Here is a 25278-nt window from a genome sequence, read left to right as displayed (position 1 = left end):
GGGTGGACAGGATTTAGTTGGAAATTTGGTGAGAGCTGTGTCAGAGACTGTGTTTGCAGAGACAGATTCTGTATTCAGAACAGCATACTATCTTGCGAAGATGAAACGACCTTTTACTGACCATGATAGTCTCATTGAGCTTCAGGAAAAAAATGGTGCCAACATGGGCACTAGTCTGCACTCAAGGTACAGTTCCACACAAATTGTAGAACACATAGCAAAAGAGATGCAGAAAAAAATATGCAAATGCAAAGCAAGGAATTCCTGTGTGACCTCGGACTCATGTTTGATGCACTGTCTGAACTTGCAAACCTGTCTCAGCAACTCCAGGCCCATTCTGTCACACTCTTGAGAGCAGACCATCTTCTAAAGCGCACCATCAGAGTGCTGGCATCATTCATAGATACCCAAGGAGAGAAATTAGAGGAGGCAAGCTTTGGGACATTTAGGATCTGTTCAAGTTTGAATAAATATCTAATGCATTGAAAAATATGTTTAAAATGATTATTGTGTGATATTTGTGCAGATCTATGCGAAACAAAGATGTTTTTTTAAGTGTAGAATATGATGTGTGGGTCAGGACATCTGTAGCATGACCATATTTATTGTATATTACTTACTTAGATTTTGATAAAAATTTCGATTAATTGTTCAACCCTAGAAGATAAGTGGGCTTTTTCCATCATTGTTCATTCTTTTATTTTTTTTATTTTTTTATTGTTAATGTCACTGGCAGTTAAAAGTCACATAAAAATGCTTATAATACATTGACATGTTGATAACACATAACCAGTCTCAAGACTAGTCTAGGCATTAGTGCATTAGTGTTCATGAGGTGTTGCTTCGAGACGGGTGTCGCTCCGCGATGCGTCGCTCTAGGATGGATGAGTACGATTATTACAGTATACCCACTACAAAAAAGTAGACTACACCACTGGGTGGATGGATGGATGGATGGATGGATGGATGGATAGGTGGATGGATGGATGGATGGATAGGTGGGTGGGTGGATGGATGGATGGATGGATGGATGGATGGATGGATGGATGGATGGATGGATAGGTGGGTGGGTGGATAGGTGGGTGGGTGGATGGATGGATGGATGGGTGGATGGATGGATGGATGGATGGATGATGGATGGATGGATGGATGGATGGATGGATGGATGGATGGATGATGGATGGATGGATGGATGGATGGATGGATGGATAGATAGATACATTTTTGCGTTGCAGCAGCATTAAAAACCCAAGGCAATGTACATAAGAGAAATTAAGACACAAGAAATAAACAGTCCAAAATATTTCAGAAATAGAAATAAAATAGCATAAAAAATGTAAATAATATAAAATAAAAAATGAAATATATATTTATATATACATGTGGAAATACAAATTTCCAGTAACAAATATAATGCAGGATATTATTGTGTAAGAAAGGATTATGGGAGTTTCTCTCTCCACACACATTTGTCTTGCATCACCTCAGTGCCATTTGCAACATCTCCAAGGACACATATGATAAAAGAAACAAGGAAACAGACCTTTAACATCTCAATCCCTGTAGAGAATACACTTAAAATATTTCCAGGGCAACAGATCGGATATTTGATTGTTGTTTAAAACAAAACAACTGCGTTTCCAGCTTCTAAATGTCAATATATCATCAGATTTTATTCTTTTTATATCCTAATACATGGATATATTTGACTTTAAGACATTTTCCCTGGACAACCTGAGACTTTTTGGCCAATTTAAAACAATTTTCTGACATTTTAAGAACAATTTAATTTGATATGAGAAACAAGGAAACAGACATTTATCATAACAATTGTTCAAAGCCCTTTAACATATATCATTTGAGGATCTACTGTCGTGTAACTTCATGAAATCATAGCACCTCCAATTTGATGGTAACAAGTTCGATTCACTGTTGTGTGATTAAGAATAGACTTTAGGACATTTTATCGTGGCTTCCTTCCTTGCTTTATCCAAGACACTTATGGCGCATTTCCACTGCAGCGCGTAGCACTGTTTAAGCGTGTCGCGCCAAACCCGGCCTGTTTTTTGTTGTGTTTCCACTAGGGGTAGTTCCGGCTAACGGGTACTTTTTCACAGTTTTTCTGGCTCTCCAAAATCGTGGTTCTTTCCGGGCCAACAACCGGGCTGAGTATGCTAAACTAGTGGCGGCAAGGGGGCTACAACTACAACAAAATGGACATATTTGACCGTGATTTAATTGTAATACACGTTTCAAAATGATGCCGAAGTAACAACATACTGATACCGGTTAGTAAAAACCATGAATTAATGCTTTGACAAGTCTGCAGACAGGCGGCAGGGGAAAAACCTTTTAAAATGCTTGTTTTCTGAATGGAGATTGGCTAAGCTAACGTTGTATATGCTCCGACCGTCCACACTCACAACAACGGCCTATACAGACATAAATAAAGCAGCGACTGTATTCACCATGACACAGGCAGTCTGTGGTTTGTACTTGTTTAACTTTTGTCTAGTTTCTGAACATATATGAGGAGCTGTGAGCTCTGAGTGCTAACAGCTAACGGCTGTGTTGTTTCTGTGGTTCTCATTGAAGATGACGTCACGGCTCCGCCTACACTGCGTTACTATAGTTACTGCCCCAGCTACTAAACTGTAATGGAAACGCAGCATTAAGTGAGCCTGGCCTACCACTGCCTAACTATACCGTACTAAGCCGTGCTAGGCCCTGCAGTGGAAATGTGCCTTTAACAGACATTTCTTACGCGTTTTTCTTCCATAAGATTAGTTTCACTCACATTGGGAGTTAGCCTCCAGTGGTGTGTTGATATTACGTTTACTCAAAACAAAACAATGAACAACTTAGCTAGTCTTTCTTTCTTTCTATGTATAGGTTTCTGTAACTTAACGGTTAAAAACTGGCGTCTTTCCGACATCTTTGTTTCTTTAGTGGCTGGCACCGTGGGAATTGTAGTCCTTTATATGGTCTTGACTACAGACGCCACGATTAGGTAGACCCTTTTTATAAACTAGCTCTAACACGTTTCATAATATTAAAGTTTCATTGCACAAACATCCCCAAAATAAGAAAACATCCCCTCGGAAAGGAACATTTCTCTCCTAAGATACATCTTATCTGGTCTTTCCTTCAGCATGTGTTGCTTCACACCGGGCGAAACTCTGAGATCATATTTAGTTTTCTCTTTGGCAGATCGTACTCCCTTCTCTCAGACGTTTATCAGACGTTTATAACAACCAACAACAACTTGGAGATGCACGACGATATCAGCATCTTTCAAATGAAATATCAGCGTCAGACAGATCAACACTTCCTCCAGAATGTTAGGTACAAATAAAAATGACTATATGTAGTGCAAGTTGTAGTATAGTATAGTACAGACATGTGTTTATGTCTGAATCTGCATCTCATGATGAAATAAGGCACGATAATTTGGTAACTCCACTATAAGAGAGACTCAATTTCAGCGGTTTTCTGCAATTAGGTTGTAAAAAAGTATGAATGAATGATATATAAAGTAAGGAAATATAATCAAAAATCCAATATTGTGCATCATTTCTTACATCAACAACAGCATCAAGGATGTTTGCTATGTAGGTATGATTTGGGCATGAATCAGATTCAGAAAATTGGATTTCTTAACAGTCGCTCCATTTTAGAATAAGATAAATAAAATATAAATATTCTTAAAAACATAGTGAAGTAGGAAATGCACATTGTACCACAGTATATAACAACACCAACATATTTATAAATCAATATACACATTCGGTGAGGCAAGTCACGTTTATTTATAAAGCTCATTTTAACACAACTCAAAGTGCTTTACGAAAAAAGACAAAAAGAATACTTTTAAATACATAAACCCATAAAATACAATTAAAACAAACTATAATAGAAAGAGACATGTTTAAAATGCAATAATAAAAGCAACAGTGCAGTTTAAGATATAAATAGTTGTTTTATTGAATGGAAAACAGCCTAGAAGTGCATTCATAATTTGTTTTAATCGTTCCCTGAGCGTCTCCTCCTGAGGTCCTGACATCGGACGTGAATGAATTCTTTGTCTGAATGAATGCATGTGATTCCAGATAAGCGTCTCAGCTGATTTCAACAGCTATGACGACATGAAGGCATGCTGGTACCCCCCCCCCACCAACAACAACAATGATAACAACACCAACAACCAGTCACAACCTCCATTATAAGACAGCCTTTATACCAGGAGTGAGTCACACTGGAGCTCCCCCCCCCCCCCGTTGTGCCTCAGAGAGTTCACTGCTGCTATCAGAGAGGAACCTTTATCAGCTGATTTGCATCTGATCTGCTCCATGATGGAACAATGATGACAATGATTGCTACCCTCCTTACGTTGGTATTCACAAACGGCAGAGACGTTTCGTTTACTTTGACTGTAACAGAGTATTCCTACACTCTGGTACTTCTACTTTTACTCAAGTACTAGATCTGAGTACTTCTACTTTTACTCAAGTACTAGATCTGAGTACTTCTACTTTTACTGAAGTACTAGATCTGAGTACTTCTACTTTTACTCAAGTACTAGATCTGAGTACTTCTACTTTTACTCAAGTACTAGATCTGAGTACTTCTACTTTTACTGAAGTACTAGATCTGAGTACTTCTACTTTTACTGAAGTACAAGATCTGAGTACTTCTACTTTTACTCAAGTACAAGATCTGAGTACTTCTACTTTTACTGAAGTACAAGATCTGAGTACTTCTACTTTTACTCAAGTACAAGATCTGAGTACTTCTACTTTTACTCAAGTACAAGATCTGAGTACTTCTACTTTAACTCAAGTACAAGATCTGAGTACTTCTACTTTTACTCAAGTACAAGATCTGAGTACTTCTACTTTTACTCAAGTACAAGATCTGAGTACTTCTACTTTTACTCAAGTACAAGATTTGAGTACTTCTACTTTTACTCAAGTACAAGATCTGAGTACTTCTACTTTTACTCAAGTATTTTGTGGTTTCATGTTTTTATTGTATTTTTTTGCAGACATTTGTGAAACCCAAAGGATTAATACTTATTCATCAAGCACCCCTAGCAGTTTGCTAGCGGTAGCGCCTGCTTGGGAATATTTGAGGTGTTTTTACTGCTGGATATTGACTTTAAACAACCTTTTCAGTCATAGTTGCCCAGTTCGCTATTTGTCTGTTGCTAATTTATACAGATGTGGCTTTGTAGCTAGCAGGCTACATAGGAAGATTACTCTTAATTTGTGTTCTTCTATACCTAATTGTGTCATTTTGTGGGCATCCCAATGTGAAGTATGTAAAAATGCACTGTTATAACCAAGATGGTGCTCTCATAACAGTCAAAAAGTCGAGTGTGAAAAGCTGGACACTCAGCGAGCGCCCTCTCAGCTACAGAGCGTTAGCGTTAGCGATAGCGATAACAGTTGCTTCCGTGAACATAGCACTACATTAACAAAAGTTATACATGTCAGTTGTTTTGCAAAAAGTCTTATGTGGTTACAGACTGGAGTATGTAGGACGTTCAGAGACGTTCTAGTAGAACATAAATTATTTTTAGTCTGTATTGTTTAGCTACAATACAAGAAAACATTGCTAGTATAAGCTAGCATGCTAACAGCACTACACTACATGGTTGAAATCCACCGCCTTGTTCACAGTGTTTGACACAGCAGTGTACTAAAGAAAGTATTCAAATTGAGACACAGCAAACGTCTCTAAATGATGCTTTTATGGCGTCACAGATGAACACTAGGTTTGTTTTACTCTCTGAACAAACGGGAGGTTTTAACATTTCCTGACGTCACAATCCTGGTGAACAACGGCAGAGATTCCCTCATCCATCAGTCCTGCTGTCTGCTAGCATGACTGCTGTGAACTCAGAGCAGAGGGAGTGAAGTGTGTGTGTGTGTGTGTGTGTGTGTGTGTGTGTGTGTGTGTGTGTGTGTGTGTGTGTGTGTGTGATTGGGGGGAGTGATTGTAGTGCCATTGTTGTCAGGTTCGTGACAAGACTGGCAACAAGGACAGCAGCCCAATGAATTTCCTGATAAAAGCAGAGAATGACAGTTAACCGTGATCTCTAACCTCGTCATTGTCGTGAGGAGAAAGATACATCTTCCTCTTTTCCTCTTCTCCTCCTCCTCCTCCTCCTCCACTTGAATAATGCATGATTCATTTGGAGCTCTGCATTCCTCACATTCCTCCCCTGCTTATCCACCTTGGTGTGTTTATATTGTGGATTGTAGGGATGTAGGTTGGCTGCAGGAATCACACAGTGTGCATGTGAGGCTGCACAATATCTAGCGTGAACACCAGTAAATATGGACTTTAGCAAATGTTCCCGCGGCCTGAGAGCCAGAGGTGTTTGCAAATCAAATGTTTGAACATGCAGATTATCGCCGCCAGCAACAAACACAGAGTGGGTTTTATTAGAAAAGGAAAAAGTGCATTTAATATTCTGTGTCTACTCGTCTCAGATCAGACGGTTAGTCCTCAGGAGGAAATAATAACAACTGTTTCTACAAAACAACATCCAGTTTATTTACAAGAAAATGTTAATGTACAAAGATAATGCATTTAGAGAATAATGGGTCATGTGTAACACAGAAACACACGGTAGAAGGTCAGAATCAGAATGGGTTTTATTACCAAGGTTTACACATACGAGGAATTTGCTTTGGTATATGATACATATAAAAGCAATTGGAAAAATGTATTAAAAAAACTGAAAATATAACTCTTTACTATTGTGTTTGACTTTTTACATTTAAAAAATAAATAAAGAGACAGGGAATTTTATTTGAAGAAAATCCTAAAAATATGTACGATTGGTAAAATTACAAAAAAAATTAAATGCATTTTTTTTTTAAATACAAATAAATAAATAGACAGAGCATTTCATGGAAACAATCCTAAGAATAGGTATGATTTAAACATTTCGAAAAAATAAATAAATAAACAAACCAGAGAAAGAATTTAATTCAAACAAATTCATGAAAATATGTTTAATTGTTAAAAATATGGAAAATAAATGTAAAACCACTTTAAAAATATCCAAAAATAATATGTATTATTGTTACAAAAATGGGGTAAAAAACAACACAAATGTATTATTAAAGGCATATAGATTCACAGATAATAATATAATATATAGGAGGTGTGTGGCGCAGTGGATAGAGTGTAGGTGTTGGGATCAGGGGAGCACAGGTTCAAACCCCACTGCAGTCAGCATGTCGTTGTGTCCCTGAGACACTTCACCCCAAAGTGCTCCTGTGGGGATTGCCCACAGGATTGAGAATGTAAGTCACTTTGGATAAAAGCGTCTAATAAGTGTCATGTAATTTAATATATAATAACAAATAATCTGCTCTAAACTCATGAAAACTGCTTGTTGTAATCAAACTTCCTGCAGTCATTACATTCACTATTCCAGTTAAGGACTATTGTCTGCATCATTGTGTTTAGTTACTTCTACTTATAAAATATGGTAAATAAATATATTTATATTCAGTCTTTGAAGTACTCTGCTATAAACTACTGGCCTATCCAGTGAGAAGCTGAAGCAACAAACTGCTACTTACTTGTAGGAGAAAGAAAAGGGACACAGTCTGTTTGAAATGGTTCATTATAATCTCTCCTCTCTGTTTGAAGCTGCATGCAAAGGTCAAATGAAAACTCATTTAGTTTCATTTCAATACACATCAGTGTTTCCGATGCGTTTGAATACAGTTTGCATGCGTGGTAAAGATCAAAAAGGCCGTCACTGTCCTCCAGCTGAATATCAGGTCCAGTTTTTATTTCACGCTTTAGGTTAGTTCTGGATATGATGTCCATACATCTGGTGTTTAAAGCTCCATTTTGACTTGTAGGAGGAAGAAAAGGGACCCAATCTGTTTGAGATAGTTCATTGTAATCTCTCCTCCCTGCATGCAAAGGTCAAATGAAAGCTCATTTGGTTTCATTTGAATACACATCAATGTTTCCCATGCAGAGAATATGAGGTAAAGAGCACGAGGCAAAACTGACCAGACTGAATATCTGGTCTGTTTTTATTTCACACTTTAAGTTAGTTCTGGATATGATGTCCATAAATCTGGTGTTTAAAGCTTCCTGCTGAAGGAACAATGTGTTGAAGGCGGAGATCTGGAGGAAGTGTTTGAATCGCCTCTCATCACAAAGGCATTTCCTCCACTTCCTGCTCAGGAGCACATCGTCCCTAAACTCAGAGAGACTCTAACTCACCCAGGGGTGAAACATAGTGAGAGGCTTTTATTGTTAGATGTTGGGCATGTTTGGGCATCAGGAGGATTTCATAACATTTCAGATTTTTTTCAGAAACGTTCAGATTTTTTTTGAGAAACTTTCAGATTTTTTTCAGAAACGTTCAGATTTTTTTTGAGAAACTTTCAGATTTTTTTCCCTCAAATTTCTGATTTTTTTTTCTAAACTTTTTTTCAAAATGTTGAGATTTTTTCAAAGAAATTCAGAGATTTTTTTCTATCTTTTCAGTAAAAAATTGAAACATGTTTTTCTCAAATCTAACAAGCTAACTTTTTTCTGAAGTATTACAAAAAAATACGAAATGTTTCCCAAATACAGAATTCTGACTTTTTCATAAAAATTCTGACTTTTTCATGAGATAATAAAATTTTGGCATGAGGATGCTTTTATTGCAGCGGGGTGAGCAGCGTTTGGTCATCAGGATGCTTTTATTGCAGCGGGGTGAGCAGTGTTTGGTCATCAGGATGCTTTTATGTTTATTTATTTTGTTTGTTTTTATTATGCCTCCTGTAGCACCTTGGGATTGCTGTTAGCAATGAAAGGTACTTTATAAATTGAATTTATTATTATTATTATTATTTTATTGCAGCGGGGTGAGCAGCGTTGGACATCAGGATGCTTTTATTGCAGCGGGGTGAGCAGCGTTGGACATCAGGATGCTTTTATTGCAGCGGGGTGAGCAGCGTTTGGACATCAAGATGCTTTTATTGCAGCGGGTTGAGCAGCGTTGGACATCAGGATGCTTTTATTGCAGCGGGGTGAGCAGCGTTTGGGTATCAAGATGCTTTTATTGCAGCGGGGTGAGCAGCGTTTGGGTATCAAGATGCTTTTATTGCAGCGGGGTGAGCAGCGTTTGGGTATCAAGATGCTTTTATTGCAGCGGGGTGAGCAGCGTTTGAGTATCAAGATGCTTTTATTGCAGCGGGGTGAGCAGCGTTGGACATCAGGATGCTTTTATTGCAGCGGAGTGAGCAGCGTTTGAGTATCAAGATGCTTTTATTGCAGCGGGGTGAGCAGCGTTTGGTCATCAGGATGCTTTTATTGCAGCGGGGTGAGCAGCATTTGGGACTCAGGATGCTTTTATTGCAGCGGGGTGAGCAGCGTTTGACCCTGGACAGTTTTACAGCCTCGGCCTCATTACTGCTCTTCCTCTGCTCAGGATATATTGTGGTATTAATGCACCATAAAGGGAACATGATGAGTCAGCAGGAACTTGTGATTTAAATGTCATCGAAACAGGAAGCTGATGCATGTGAGTGTCTGTTTTTGGTCCAAGAAAGGCAAAGACTAATGTATTAAAAGCATAAAGACATCGTGCTAAAGGAACACATAATAAAATGACATTTAAATACATTTAAAACATTCATTCACATTTTGCACCCCATCCCAATATAAGCTCAATATTCATTTTACTTTCACAGACCAACGTTTTATTTCTAAACATTCGATCTGTTTTCTCATAACGATGCTCACAATTGAGTGACCGCCTCTCTGACAGACAGGAAGGGAGAGCAGAGGTTTAAGAAGCAAAGACGTGATTATAATTTAACATTCATAACTTTGGTTTTGGAGTGAGGGATGAATGTGAAGCTACTGCACCGTTACACTTCCCTGTAGTAGTGTGTTCTATAGGTTTTAGTGCATGTCTATAGCCGCTTTCACACCAAGTACTTTGCCGTACTTAGTACCCAGCACTTAGTACCCAGCACTTAGTACCCAGCACTTAGTACCCAGCACTTAGGACCCAGCACTTAGTACCCAGCACTTAGTACCCAGCACTTAGTTCCCCCATGGCACTAAGTACAGATCGCGTTCACACCGGAATAAGTTCCCTGAGGGAAGATTACGCAAATGAAGCCGCTGACGTCACTTCTTCTTCTTCTGCTTTGGGTTTACTGGCAGGCCGCAAACCACTTCACGGCGTATACTGCCACCCGAAGTCCCCGGCCGGAAGTCCCCGGAGTTGGGGACTGGCTTCAGTAGAAGCTGCTGGGACTCCCAGCTGCTTCTACTGAAGCCAGTCCCCAACTCCTGGGGACTGGCTTCAGTAGTAGTAGTTCTCTTCCGAGTAAATCGCCAGAAGCGCCGACACCTCCTCATCACTCCACCGCTCCCACGTTTTTTTTTGTGTTGCCATAAGTTATTCTCTCTCCGTTGGTGCGCGGGGCTAATGCTAATGCTAATAATGCTAATGCCAGCAAATACAATGGCGGCTTCACAAAACTTTTCAGAGTTGTACGGGGCGTGGTTTGCAATTCGAAATTGGCTGGGCCCAGGATAGTCCCACCTCTCTAGCAGGGACTAAAAATGGGGGTAAAAGTTCTCTGAACTAAGTTCTCTTTTCGGTGTGAACGCAAAATTCCAGGCACTATCGGAACTAAACGGGAAAAGTACGGGGAAAAGTACTCCGGTGTGAACGCGCCTAATGGTCTGCAAAGACTTAAATAACCCTAATGCAGCACGGCTGTTTCTATGTGGAGTGTTGCCAGAGCTACAATCCTGTCCTCTTCACAATCTGATTTAAACGCAACAAATGCATCTGTACATTCGGAGAAAAAAGCAATAAAAGCCTAAATTACAACCAGATACACCTCGAGAGACAAAGCAATAAAAGCTTAAATTATTTACAGAGAACCAGAGGTGTTCTGCAGATACTTTGTCCGTCCTGTTTGCTGCAGCATTTTCTGAATTATTGAAGTGTTCCCTTTCATCTGGAAGTAAATGCATCAACTTTCATGAAAAATACCATCCATCCATTTTCTCCCCGTCTTTAGCTACTGTTTGAAACTTGACTTTAAACACTGCAAATACATTCCTGCAACTGGAGAGAGAAGTATTAAAAGCTTAAATGATTTACAGAGAGAGTCCAGTAAACGGTGTTCTGTGGACACTGAGGAGATCATTTGGTCATTTTGTTTACCTGTCGGCCTTCTCGGAGGGAAGGGGAAACCCCAAAAAGCAAAACAGGGCCTCTTTAAGTGAGATGTGTTCGTTAAATCTCTGATAACACACTGATGATTCCCCCCCGCTCTGTCCCTGCCTCTCAGAGGGAAGCTGCACCCAGACCTCCTCCAGGTTTTATATATACACATCATCTGGTGTTTCTGCAGCTTCAGAACACACACACACACACACACACACACACACACACGCACACGCAGACACACACACACACACACACACACACACACACACACACACACACACAACACACACACACACACACACACCACACACACACACACACACACACACACACAACACGCACACACACACACACACACACACACACACACACACACACACTTTAATGAAAGCTGTTACTCTGAGTGTTGTTAAAGAGGCTGGAGGGAGAGCTATCTGTTAGCAGCTGATAATCACCAACAACATACAGGCATTAGCATGACAGAGTTTCTCTCAGATTTACATCCAGTAGACCCCCCCCCACCCTCCTTCTGTGTTTATTGGAGAGAGTTAAACAGGCTGCAGACCACCCAGACTTTACATCTGATCTGACCCCCCTCCCCCGCCTCAAAGAGATCCAGTTGCATGCCGTGGAGGAAGCAGAGCATGCTAACGTTAGCGTGGAGCTAACAGAGGGTCAGATTTACCCTCAGAGTTTTAATAACGTGGATTATTGAATGTGATACCCAAAGCCGCAGATAGAGGATCAAACCGGGCCTGGGTGATTCTGACAATACACTTTATTTAAAACCTCAATATAGATACTGCAACATTGTGAGTTTGGCTGTCTGTGCTTTTGGATAAATACTTATATATTAGTTTAATTGCTAATAAAAAACAAATATTACATTTCATTTTATTTCTTCTTTTATTGGACATTTTTATATTAAAGGGGACCTATCATGCAAAATGCACTTTGTGATGTCTTTTCTACATAACTATGTGTCCCCGATGTGTCAGGGAACTCACGCAGCGTCAGAAAATAAAACCCTCTCTCTTTTCCTCCGTACCCAAATCTCTAAAAACGGGGGAACAACGGAGCTGATCCAGATTTGCGTCCGATATGACGTAATATCTGAAATGTGGACCCACGGCCCTATCAGAAACGTTGCTATCAGAAACAATGCCCGACTGTTTTGGACGTAATATGGTCGGTGTTTACATTAGCATCGCTAACACTCAGAGCTAACCTGTACTGGAGAGCATGTGTGTGAAGAAGCAGGAAATAAAAAGGAACTCACCTTGTGGTATAACCGGCAAGAGAGAAAGCCTTTGAGCTCCAGACTGTTTCAGAGACAATCCTTGATAATCCATGATATGGCGTTTCATCACGGCAGTATTTAGTTTAGACAGTAGTTGCCGGGTCCCGCATGAGCTCAGACCCCTCCTTTTTCATTGTAAAGCTTTTTACCCAAATCAGCACTTTAGAAACAGGAAGTGAAATAGAGGGATATGAGGCATGGCTAGAATGGGTGATCTGTTTGGTATTTTGAGCAAAACACTTCATAGACATGTTTTTTATATATATATATATATAAATTTGAGACCTATGCTATTGCCTAAAAATAGCACGATAGGTGACCTTTAAGTTCTTATTTTTTATATAAATACTTTTATTCTATTTTTTATTTTCTTTAATCTTTTATTTGTTTTATTCTAACATTGTGCAACGAAACCCAATTTCCACATGGATAATATAATATTGTGATTCTGCCTCTGATATAACTTGGAAAAGTTCATACAAATCATATCTGTTTACTGTCACGCAGCTTTTAAACCCAGATTGTTGTTGTTGTTGTGATATTACGACATCCAAAATCTAACATAATATCTATTCTCATATCACAATGAAACAACATCTTGATATTACCCAGCTATAGATACTTTATGGGGGACCAAAAAGCATCTAGTACAGATGAAATACAGCAAAACATAGGACTACTTTACAAAGAAAAAGGTTAAAAATAGAATGTGAATCAAAATGAATAATAACAGCCGTAAACACTGGAGGTAAAAGGCAGAATAAAAGCATTAATGAATGCATGAAGCTGTCAGCGCTGAGGCTCCGAGCATTAAAGCTTAAATCTCTCCTGCACTTACGAAAAACAAAGTGCTCATGTTCCTGATATACAAAAAACTGACAGCCACACAAGACATTAAATATATATATCATAATACAAAGCCTGTAATATAAATAATGAGTGCGGTTATCGAGAAATAACCTCCCTCCATGCAGTCTGTTATTATTCAATATTGCATCGGTCAGACCGTTGCTTCTTATTTCTGTTATTATCTTCATTTCTGTTTACACCACATTCATTCTTATTGGTGTTCACTTCGTCACATGGACAACAACCACCAGACCCAGAGACAGTTTCATCCCACAGGCCATAAGACTATTCAACACCTGAACTCCGTGAAGAACATCCACAAACAATCATCTGTTTGCATCTTTACAATTATTTATCTAATATATCATATTCCATTTACTTGTATAAAGACTCTTCTTGCACTATTGTATCTGTTTTAATTGTTTGATGTCCTTATATATCCATGTTGCTCTGTAGGAGGAGGACTTCAGTTTCTCTTTGCCATATGTACACTGTAGCTGCTACTTGGTGATGAGGCCTTGAAATGAGTCTGGTTTATTGGATTTAGGTCACCTGTCGCCGGTCTTGTGAGTGATGAAGAGGAGAGGGGGAATTGCAGATGTCAGGTCTTTGATATTGAATTTTTACGCACTCTCATTACATCACATGTCACTTGTTAGACGCTTTTATCCAAAGCGACTTACATACTCAATACTGTGGGCAATCCCCACAGGAGCAACTTGTTGTGAAGTGTCTTCAGAGAGACAACGACATGCTGACTGCTGTGGGGTTTGAACCTGTGCTCCCCTGATGCGAACACCAACGCACTAGTCCACTGCGCCACACGCCTCTCGCAGGAATATCTCCGCAACGGAGCGATCTTTTGTTTCACTTTCACTCAAGAGACTTATAGACTACTTTTCTCTGTGGGTTCAATTTCTGAGAGAAAACATTCTCGTCTTGTTTTTTCTTTTGTACTCGTAAATATTTGTACATCCATGTGACATCCCTGTAGCCTACATATGCTGATAGCTTAGCTTGTTATGAAAAGAAACATGTATATTACTTGATTGTGCAGCACAGACAGGGTTCATGTTTACCACAAAAACAAGTCCAGGCGAGCCAAACATGTGACAAAAGGGCTTAGACCTCAGAGAGTTAAACAAAATGGACTCTAACTACAGTCCGGACTCTTGTATGAAACGCAGCTTAGATAACTGTGGCCTTTAGCGCCATATCTCATTGGGAGATTTGACGCTCCACAAACTTCAACTTCTTCTTTTGGGTCTTGTGATGAAGCTGTAAGGTTTGTTTAGTGTAATATCAGAATACTCACCCATCGTCAGTAAACAAAGGGCTGTAAACAAAGGGCTGTAAACATGTAAAGAAGCGTCAGAAAACATTTCCTCTCACGATAAATGTCAACACCAGCGACTGGGAAGTTGTTGACAATGACTTCTTGTTTTTTCTGCAGAAAACACATATTAAAAAAGACACTTTTAAAAGCAGAACACAAAGCTGAGCTGTTTGTTTCTGTGTTTCTGAACAACAAAACTAACAAACTGTTTCTTTACCTGTGCTTTCACATAATGCAAACACCTCATTATACGTCTATCTGAACACAGACCAACCTCCCTGTAAAGGTGTTTTCTCCACACATTGTTCATATGTATGCATTTGAGCTTTGAAATCATCACCATACAAAAGCTCTGTGACACAGAGACATGTTGACAGTAGAAAACACAGGTGTTGATGACAGAATAATGACTTTGAACAGCTTCATGTTCTTGTCTCCTGACTCATTTGAATACAAAGGCATTGTTAAAGTGATGAGCTCAGTTTCACCTGCGCTCATATCAAGAGTCTAAACTTCCTCTGTGAGAAAGGACACATCACACTCACACATATAAAACAACAGTGGATTTTCACTTTAAAGAGTCCTGTTTTTGTCCAATCAAGTGTCAAAATCTAATTCTACTCAGAATTGATGTAGAAGCAGAATTCACTGCAGGTTTTCAGGACTTTCTGTGAAGTATTGTCAGTAGAAGAGCATATGTGACTTTTTCTTGCAAGAGTTTGCAGAAGTGTGTCAGTAGTGATCAGAGAGGGCAAAAGTACACACATCCTTTACTCAAGTAGAAGTACTGATACTCGTGTTTAAAAATACTCTGGTGAAAGTAGAAGTACTGACTAAACTTCTTTACTCAAGTCAAAGTAAAGAGGCTTTGAAATGTACTTCAGTAAAAAGTACCCATAACTAGCATCTGTTTTAAAGAGTACCTGACCTCCCTTTATATTAATAGAACAATAATGTCATTGTTAGCTAATGAATGTTTCCATGCTGAACAACGGCAACATGACAACGTTTTCATTGGTCCCTCTTCTTTAGAGAAGACCAGGAAATGATGGATACACGGATCGTGTTCAAATCAATAGGCACGCAATGACTCTAAATAATAATGATCACGCCACCAAACACACATTCAAACTAAAGGAACCAGCCTGTTTGGAAAATGAGAGAAGTAGAAAGTACAGGTATTTGGGTTCAACATGTGAGAAGTAGAAAGTACAGGTATTTGGGTTCAACATGTAAGAAGTAGAAAGTACAGGTATTTGTGTTCAACATGTAAGAAGTAGAAAGTACAGGTATTTGGGTTCAACATGTAAGAAGTAGAAAGTACAGGTATTTGAGTTCAACATGTAAGAAGTAGAAAGTACAGGTATTTGGGTTCAACATGTAAGAAGTAGAAAGTACAGGTATTTGTGTTCAACATGTAAGAAGTAGAAAGTACAGGTATTTGGGTTCAACATGTGAGAAGTAGAAAGTACAGGTATTTGGGTTCAACATGTAAGAAGTAGAAAGTACAGGTATTTGTGTTCAACGTTGTAAGAAGTAGAAAGTACAGGTATTTGTGTTCAACATGTAAGAAGTAGAAAGTACAGGTATTTGTGTTCAACATGTAAGAAGTAGAAAGTACAGGTATTTGGGTTCAACATGTAAGAAGTAGAAAGTACAGGTATTTGTGTTCAACATGTAAGAAGTAGAAAGTACAGGTATTTGTGTTCAACATGTAAGAAGTAGAAAGTACAGGTATTTGTGTTCAACATGTAAGAAGTAGAAAGTACAGGTATTTGTGTTCAACATGTAAGAAGTAGAAAGTACAGGTATTTGTGTTCAACGTGTAAGAAGTAGAAAGTACAGGTATTTGTGTTCAACATGTAAGAAGTAGAAAGTACAGGTATTTGTGTTCAACATGTAAGAAGTAGAAAGTACAGGTATTTGGGTTCAACATGTAAGAAGTAGAAAGTACAGGTATTTGTGTTCAACATATGAGAAGTAAAATTAAAAAGTCATCAGAAAAATAAGTAGTGGAGTAAAGTACTGATACCAGATACTTAAGTACAGTAACAAAGTATTTGTACTCCACTACTTCCCACCTCTGGTAGTAAGGAATCTTCCTCCTCCTCTTCCTCTTCCTCTCTTTCTGTCCCCGATCTGACACCGGTATGAATTATGGATTTAATAAAAACTCCTCTGAGAGTCCTCCACTGACACACTTCTGCTCTTTCACTTCTCCTCAAGTTAACACCGTTTAATACGTGCATGTGAGACCATTTTCAAGTACAAATTCATGGTTTAATTTCCTCATCTGCAATCTCTAGAGCATTATACACATCTGCAGTGTGTGCTATAGAAAATGACAAAAGAAAACCACATTTATTTTTATGTTTCCATGCAGAATGGCAGGAATACCCAAGAAAAGTTAATGCCAATTGAATTAGGATGATATGAAGATGTGTATGTATGCAAGTATACACATTTACTCATAAACAAGGAGAAACTGCTATGTGCTAATACGTGCTAAACGTTTATACATGCTAAATAATAATAATATTTAGGGTAAAAGGTACATTTTCTTAATTATTTTCCCATTAAAGGGGACCTATCATGCAAAATGCACTTTTGTACGTCTTTTCTACATGAATATGTGTCCCCGGTGTTCCAGGGAACTCACCAAGTGTCAGAAAACACAACCCTCTCTATTTTCCTCCATACCCAAATCTCTAAAAAAGGGGCTGCAACGGATCTGATAAAAACTGATCCAGATTTGAACACTGTCCTGACGTCAGGACGGTGGCGCTACGGCTATTGGGCCAACTCCACCAATCAGGAGGAGACAGCCACGGCCATTGCCGTTCGAAAGCGCTGGAGACGCTGTAGTACATATGCCAGGCCTGTAGATGGTGCTGTTCTCACAGAATCTGCCCTTGCAAAAACAGAGCTAAAAAATGTCAAATTGAGCAAAATGAGGCATGGCTAAAATGCATGATCTGTTTGGTATTTTGCAAAAAAAAAAGTATAAATATGCCTTATATACTGTAGGTATGGTCCTACACTATATTATTATAATATAGCATGATAGGTCCACTTTAAGTATAGTTTTTTTTATTAAAATGTAAATTTGACCCGAACACCACACAAGGGTTAAAGGTATATTTTCTGAATTCTTTGTATTTATATAATATGTTATATTTCCCTGTGTTTCAGAGATGATGGGATGTTGACAGGTTGTTCCTCGAGCTACAGGAGAAGCTTCAGAGTCACCTGACCTCCGGCCGGATCCAACATGGCCGCCCATCGAATCCGAGCCACGGCCACCAACAACACGTCGCTGCCTCGCTGCCGCTCCGAGGGAACGCTCATCGACCTCAGCGACAGCCTATCGGAAGCCAGTCTGAACGATGTCAAAGGTCAGCTGATCAAGGATTCAACATTCAAGGCTTTTATTGTCATTCGTGCAAGTAGTCCTATGTGTTGCTGTATTTCAACTGTACTTTTTGGTCACCCGTAAAGCATCTAGGGCTGGGTTATATAAAGTTGGTATATTTTTGTGATATGAGAAAAGATATTATGTTAGATTTGGGATATTGTAATATCACAAAAATGTATTTTCTGGTTTTAAAAGCTGTGTTACAGTAAACAGATTTGATTTTTTTTTACTAAGTAATTGGAATATTGATAGATATAGGTTGCAAACAGATGAATGTTATGGATGTTCTTTCAAAAGTTCAGGTGTTTAACAGTCTTATGGCCTGATCTCACGGAGAAAGGGAATAAACAGGAAGTGACATGCACGTCTGTAGTTTTAACGAAATTGACTTAGAATGATCAGATTTGATTGTTTTTGTATGAAGTTTAAAATACACAAAGCTAATCACTGCAATGTGGGAAATACAATATGAACATGAGGCTATTTCACATTCTTACACATATTTCTATAAATGCATCTTTTGTAAACATCCTGGCCTTTTGTCGACACCGACGACTGAAAACTGATCCTTTGGGAAACTCTGAAGATATTCAGAACGTTTTCACCTGTTTTTCCCCCTTAGTCATTCAACAGTGGCAGCAATACATCCATGGGCAGCTGATACGTCAAATAACATTTAATCAGGACTTTCTTACTTAAAGTGGACCTATCATGCTATATTTAAATGATATATTGTAGGGCCATACCTATATAAGGTATATTTATACGTTTCTGTTTTCAAAATACCAAACAGATCATGCATTTTAGCCATGCCTCATTTCGCTCTATGTGCTGTTTGCTGTCTACGGGTCTGATTCTGCTGACCACGCCCCCCTGCAGGAGAGAGGAGACGTGCTCTGATCAGCTGCTGGGCTGTCAGAAGAGGGGGAGAAAAAGAGATCTCCGTCCTCCGTGTTTTATTATATAGAGTCGTTATTCATTTGTTTTAAAGCTCAATAAATAACAAAGAAGACCTTTGACCGGCACTTTTCTAATTTTGTCCGGAAGATTTAAACTTTAACGGACATCTTGACCGGCGAAAGAAACTGAAACTGAAACTCTGCTGCACGGTCCCCTCGTTCCTTGGAAGAGGCGGAGAGGTGGGTGTTTGTCATCTGCTGGTGGACTAACCGGAGAGAATTACAGTGCTTGCCTCGACGGGGAGGGATTGCATTGAATTAAAGCAGCAGGAGCAAACGGAGAAAGAAAGCCACAGCGGAGAATAAACAGAAGGGTAACCATGGTAACTATGGGCGGGAAGTCTTCTTCGCTGCTTTTGTGGCAGACTACAGCGCCACTTACAGGCCTGGAATATGTACTACAGCGTCTCCAGCGCTTTCGAACGGCAATGGCCGTGGCTGTCTCCTCCTGATTGGTGGAGTTGGCCCAATAGCCGTAGCGCCACCGTCCTGACGTCAGGACAGTGTTCAAATCTGGATCAGTTTTTATCAGATCCGTTGCAGCCCCTTTTTTAGAGATTTGGGTATGGAGGAAAATAGAGAGGGTTGTGTTTTCTGACACTTGGTGAGTTCCCTGGAACACCGGGGACACATATTCATGTATAAAAGACGTACAAAAGTGCATTTTGCATGATAGGTCCCCTTTAAATAAACAGTAACGTCCCCACTATCTGAAGACGAGAGGTTTCAGAATGACATCAACTGTAGTTTTAACGAAATGACTTTGAATGATTTTGTTATTATGCTGCTCAATCATCCAATATAATAAATGGCAGCTTCTTTTCGATACCAGTTTAATGGTACGTTAATTCAAAGTGAAAACAAATCACATGTATAGATATATGTTAATGTGCAAGATGGCTGTTAAGATAAGAGTGCAGCTTGCAACCTTTTGTCCGTTATGAAAGCACCATCAAGATACTCATACGGCCATAAGACGCAATCATGCTCTTCAAATAGCAGATATTAGGACAGAAGTGAATAGAGACACAGCATTCGTTTTGGCTTGTAACTTTAGAGTCTTGGCTTTTGTTGTGAGGGGTCAATAAGAAGGCGTATGGAAGAGGATTAGGGTCACACCTTTCAAACAGTTACAAAAAATGTAGTTCTAGGAAAACATTTGCAAGTCAAAAACTCCTGACTTATTTCTCAGAACTAAAAACAGGATTCTTACGGTCATTAAAAACCTGGAAAAGTCATGGAAATTCAAAATGCTAATTCCAGGCCCTGGAAAAGTTATGGAAAACAATATTTTTCCCAAAGTTTTGAAAAAGTCATGGAAATGTAACTAAAGTTGCATCAAATATAATTTATATTTTATCTAATGGCCGAAATAGTAATACTATAATGATAATAAATACTGTATCGTATAGTAATGAAACGTAAAATGGCATTTAACTGACGAGGTATTTAGCTGGTGAGAGATTTGAGTTGCTTTAGCGTGTAGAAGCTAGTAAGCCTACTATTTGATTTGTTTTAGATAGGCACAACATGTTTCATATGCAGACCTTATTTTCCTGTTCCATGTTAAAATAAACCATTTCCAGTGGTACCGCTGAGAAAGAGTAATTTTTTTGGTCATGGAAAATTAGGTAAAGGTCCTGGAGAAGTCATGGAAAAGTCATTGAAAATCATTGGTGAAAAAGTGTATGAACCCTGTAAAAAGAAAAACACGTTTGATTCAGTGTTGAAGAAAGATCGTTTACACACGAGCAAATGGGGTTAAAACCGGTGTGGACTTTAAATTCTCATGACATGTGCACTCTTTGTTTGTTGAGGAGACATCGAGGCATGTTTAGTTAGAGAGGTGAAAGTGAACAGCAAGTAGACTTTGTTCTTTCTGTCACTTAATGAATCCGGAGCAGATTAATTAGTGATCAGACATTCAGTTTCCCCCGCTCTGAGCTGTTGTTGTCATGTCTAAGAAACTTATTGTGAAAGTTTATTCTTTATGTTAGTTTTGTCATGTCTTTCTGTCCTGTGCTTTATGTTTATGTTGAATAGTAATTCTCCCTCTCATTTCAGACCTCCACGCTCCCCGCCCCTATCTGTCTCCTGCGTCCGTGATTGTTTTCCCCGCCCTGATTGTTTCCACCTGTTCCCCTTACCCTGTGTATATATTCTGCTAGTTCCCTCCTGTCCATTGTCGGTTCGTTTCCTCATTCAGGACTTTGAGCAAGCTTACTCCACAGACGTGTTACGTACCTCTAAGCTTCAGAGTATTGTCATTGTTTTTCCTCGAAAGAGAGTTATTGTTTTCCCTGTTTTTGTTACTGTGTAAATTCCAGTAAAGTCTTTATTTTGAACCTCTCCTGAGTCTGAGTTCGAGTCGTGCATTTGAGTTCATGCCTCAGAGTTCACTCCTTGACAGTTGTCTGTGCTCCACTTCTCTGAAGCATCTGGTAGTGACAGTCCTCAGCTGCATGGGAAAGCCTGAATCTATTTCATTATGCATTTTGTTGATGTCCTTGCAAGCAGGGAAGTTATTTAGTTTTCACTGTTTTGCAATGTAGGCCAAAGAAAAATATGCAGTTTAATCATGTTTTTATTCTTTCAACATTTGCGAAATAGGGGATGCCATGGGGAAATGTACTGTTTTGTTACAGTTGTTTGCATTATAAAAAATAAAGAAATACATACAAATAAAATAAAAACAATGAAATGTGTTAAGAAATATGTATACAACAATATAAAACAACAGTGTAAATATGAACACGGTTTCTATGGTTGAGTATAAAATAAATGCAGGGTTAGATATGATCTGCTTTTAAGAAGAAATGTACAGTATTGTATAAATGCAATGGTAAACCAGAGTATTGCCCATTCATTATTACCCAAAAGTAATGTACTGTTAACCCATTGTATTGCACAGATATAAATAAATGATAGCTGCTGACAGGGGGGAATATATTTAATTCAAAGGATCTAAAACATATCTGACAGGGCATTCCCGAGGGATATTATTATAAAAAAGACGTGTGGTAGACACATGCTGAAATTCCCCCTTTTCCTTATGGACCTGATCATGGGATCCTGAAAGGAATTTGCTAGAAGAAACTCAACAGACTGCACATAGCGGCAACATTTCAAAGATACGATACGATAACACTTTAATGGTCAGATCAAGTCTGACATGCTCCTTGCATCACAGCAGCTCCATGTGTAACATCAACAGACAAAACAAACAACAAACATTGAACATAACGGCACAATCACTGAGAGAAAAGCTGCTCAAAGAGCCTTCAGCGTGCATTTGATCTGGGGTTCAGCTCTGTGTTTACTGAGAGGACAGACTGGAGCACAGAGGATGCTTCAGTCACATCGCAAAATGTGAAAGAGGCTATAATGCATTTCAACTCATTCCACTTGTGTTCTGTTTCTGTTCCAGTGCCTTCTCCCAGTGCCTTACGCCTGGACTCGACTGCCTCCTTCGGTGCCGCTCGGGAAGTCGTGGCCATCAAAGACTACTGCCCCTCCAGCTTCACCACGCTAAAGTTCTCCAAAGGGGACCGCCTCTACGTGCTGGACTCGTCAGGAGGCGAGTGGTGGTACGCCCACAACAACACGGAGATGGGTTACATCCCGGCAGCTTACGTGGAGCCCATCAACTTTAGGGACTCGTCTTTCAGCGACAGCGGGATGATTGACACCGTAGGGGACGGTATCGAGGAGGCAGCCAAAGAAATGGACCTCTTAGGGGAGTGGGCCGGGGTGATTCTGAAACCCACCACCTTCCTAAATGGGAATCCTTTCGCTACAACCAATACCTCGACGAACCCTTTCCTGAACGGGGGTCCTCCGAGCTCCCTTGATCAGAACAGTAATGAGAAATCAGTGGACCTCTTATTGTTTGATACGCTCACTCCGTCAGTGCCCAACTCCACCAACAGCGCCACAACCAATGGTTTCAATAGCGTTTTTAACCCCATTAGTCCCAGTGTAGGACCGGGACAAACGCTGCGCAGGGACAACCCGTTTTTTAGAAGCAAAAGATCCTACAGTCTGTCCGAACTGTCGATCCTTCAGGCTCAGTCCGACGCCCCTCAGGGCTCCTCTGGGTTCTTCGGAGGCTTGAAAGCACCGGCACCAGAGCAGTTTCAGAGCAGGGAGGACTTCCGGACAGCTTGGTTAACCCATCGTAAGCTAGCCAGGTCCTGCCACGACTTGGACTCGCTCGGACAGAACCCAGGATGGGGTCAAACGCAGCCGATTGAGACCAGCATCGTCTGCAGGTTGGACAGTTCAGGAGGCGCCGTCCAGCTTCCCGACAGCAACATCAGCATCCTTTTACCGGAGGGCCACGTGGCACCGGGCGACACCCAGCAGATCTCAATTAAAGCTCTGCTGGATCCCCCTCTGGAGCTAAACAACGACCGCTGCACCACCGTCAGCCCCGTGGTGGAGATCAAACTCAGCAACATGGAGACCAAAACCACCATCACTCTGGAGATGAAAGTGTCCGTCGTGGTGAAGATGGAGAGCCGGGAAACGACAGAAGTCCTGTGTGTCAGGAGTGATTGTAAAGAAGGACCGTACAGACCGATTCCTCAGGCGTACGTGTACGGCGACACGGTCCAGGTGTGTTTGGATAACCTGGAGCCGTGCATGTATGTGTGTGTGGTGGCTCAGTCCCGGTCCTTATCTCCAGACACCACAGTTTGGGAGAACGTGGTTAAAAAGATAACGTTAGGAGTGTACGGTCCCAAACACATCCACCCGTCCTTCAAGACCGTCGTGGCTATGTTTGGTCACGACTGTGCGCCAAAGACGTTGTTGGTGAGCGATGTGGGTAAACAGGTTCAATCTGCTCCATCAGTGGTGCTTCAGCTTTGGGGTAAGCACCAGTTTGTCCTGTCCAAACCCCAGGACCTCAGTGTCGGGATTTACTCCAACATGGCCAACTACGAGGTAAAGGCGAACGACAAGGCAAGGGTGGTACGAGGCTTCCAGGTTAAACTAGGCAAAGTCAGCAGGCTCGTCTATATGATCGCCTCGCGAAACACCGACGATGTTTCGGACTTCACCTTAAGGATCCAGGTTAAGGACGACCTAGATTGTATACTGGCTCAGTTTTGTGTCCAGACGCCAACACCGCCACCCAAAACAGGGCCAAAGACATCGGTGCAAAGGCGCTTCCTGAAGAAAAAGGAAGTGGGGAAGATAGTCTTGTCTCCTCTCGCTGTTGCCTCCAAGTACCCCGTGTTCCAGGACAGGAGAATAAACAACTTAAAGTTTGGAAAGCTGATCAAAACGGTCATCCGACAAACGAAGAATCAGTACTTGCTGGAGTACAAAAAAGGAGACTTTGTGGCCCTGTTGAGCGAGGAGAAGATCAAGCTGAAGGGTCAGCTGTGGACAAAGGAATGGTACATTGGATATTATCAGGGCAAAATGGGATTTGTTCACGCCAAGAACGTGCTGGTGGTTGGTAAAGTTAAGCCTATTTACTTCAGTGGGCCCGACCTCACCACGGCACTTTTACTGGAGCAGACACTGAAGCCCTGTAAGTTCCTCACGTACATCTACGCCTCCGTACGGACTATTCTCATGGAGAACATCGGAAACTGGCGGGCGTTTGCAGACGCCCTCGGATACGTCAACCTGCCTTTGACACATTTCTGTCGCACCGAGCTGGATAGCGAACCAGAGCGGGTCGCATCGGTTCTGGAGAAGCTGAAGGAGGACTGCAACAATTCGGAGAGCAAAGAGAGAAAGTCCTTCCAGAAAGAGCTCCTAACGGTGAGTTAAAACCTTGGCATCTACAGTTGCTGTGACTCAGCATTTCTCTAAGCTTCTTTTTTTTAAACTTTGTTTTTATTAGTTCTCGTTTTTGTTACAATAATGAACAGACAAACAATATGAAAGCAGACATCCTGGGTAAAAATAAATGCTTACTATGTTGTAGAAAATATTATACATAATATACATACATACAATTCGTACTTGCACACACATTTATACAATGGTATACACATGAATCTCCTTAGATGCTCCAACAGTATGAGCATACGTGTGTAGGGCTGACAAAGGCAGGGTTACATCACACTCTCAGGGTTTCTCAAAGCTTTTGAAGGAAATGCAAAGCCTGCTTTTCTCCGTTGCGTCCTTCATGTGTCAAATGAAATGGTCATGTTTTTCTTCCTGCTGGACAGC

At 40.3% G+C, this 25278-nt stretch overlaps 1 protein-coding gene across 1 annotated transcript in view; it reads left to right on the top strand.

Moving 5' to 3' along the window:
* Window positions 1-25278, top strand: part of LOC117476971 (SH3 domain-binding protein 4) — a 56772-nt gene that overhangs the window by 7538 nt on the left and 23956 nt on the right. The window contains exons 2-3 of the mRNA XM_034123657.1: window positions 17905-18107; window positions 22514-24864. Coding sequence (XP_033979548.1) covers window positions 17984-18107; window positions 22514-24864 — 2475 coding nt within the window. The 5' untranslated portion in view covers window positions 17905-17983. The remainder of the gene's footprint in view (window positions 1-17904; window positions 18108-22513; window positions 24865-25278) is intronic.

This window comes from Trematomus bernacchii, unplaced genomic scaffold (assembly GCF_902827165.1).
Source record: "Trematomus bernacchii unplaced genomic scaffold, fTreBer1.1, whole genome shotgun sequence".
Lineage (NCBI taxonomy): Eukaryota > Metazoa > Chordata > Actinopteri > Perciformes > Nototheniidae > Trematomus > Trematomus bernacchii.
This window is presented reverse-complemented; position numbering and strand designations above follow the sequence as displayed.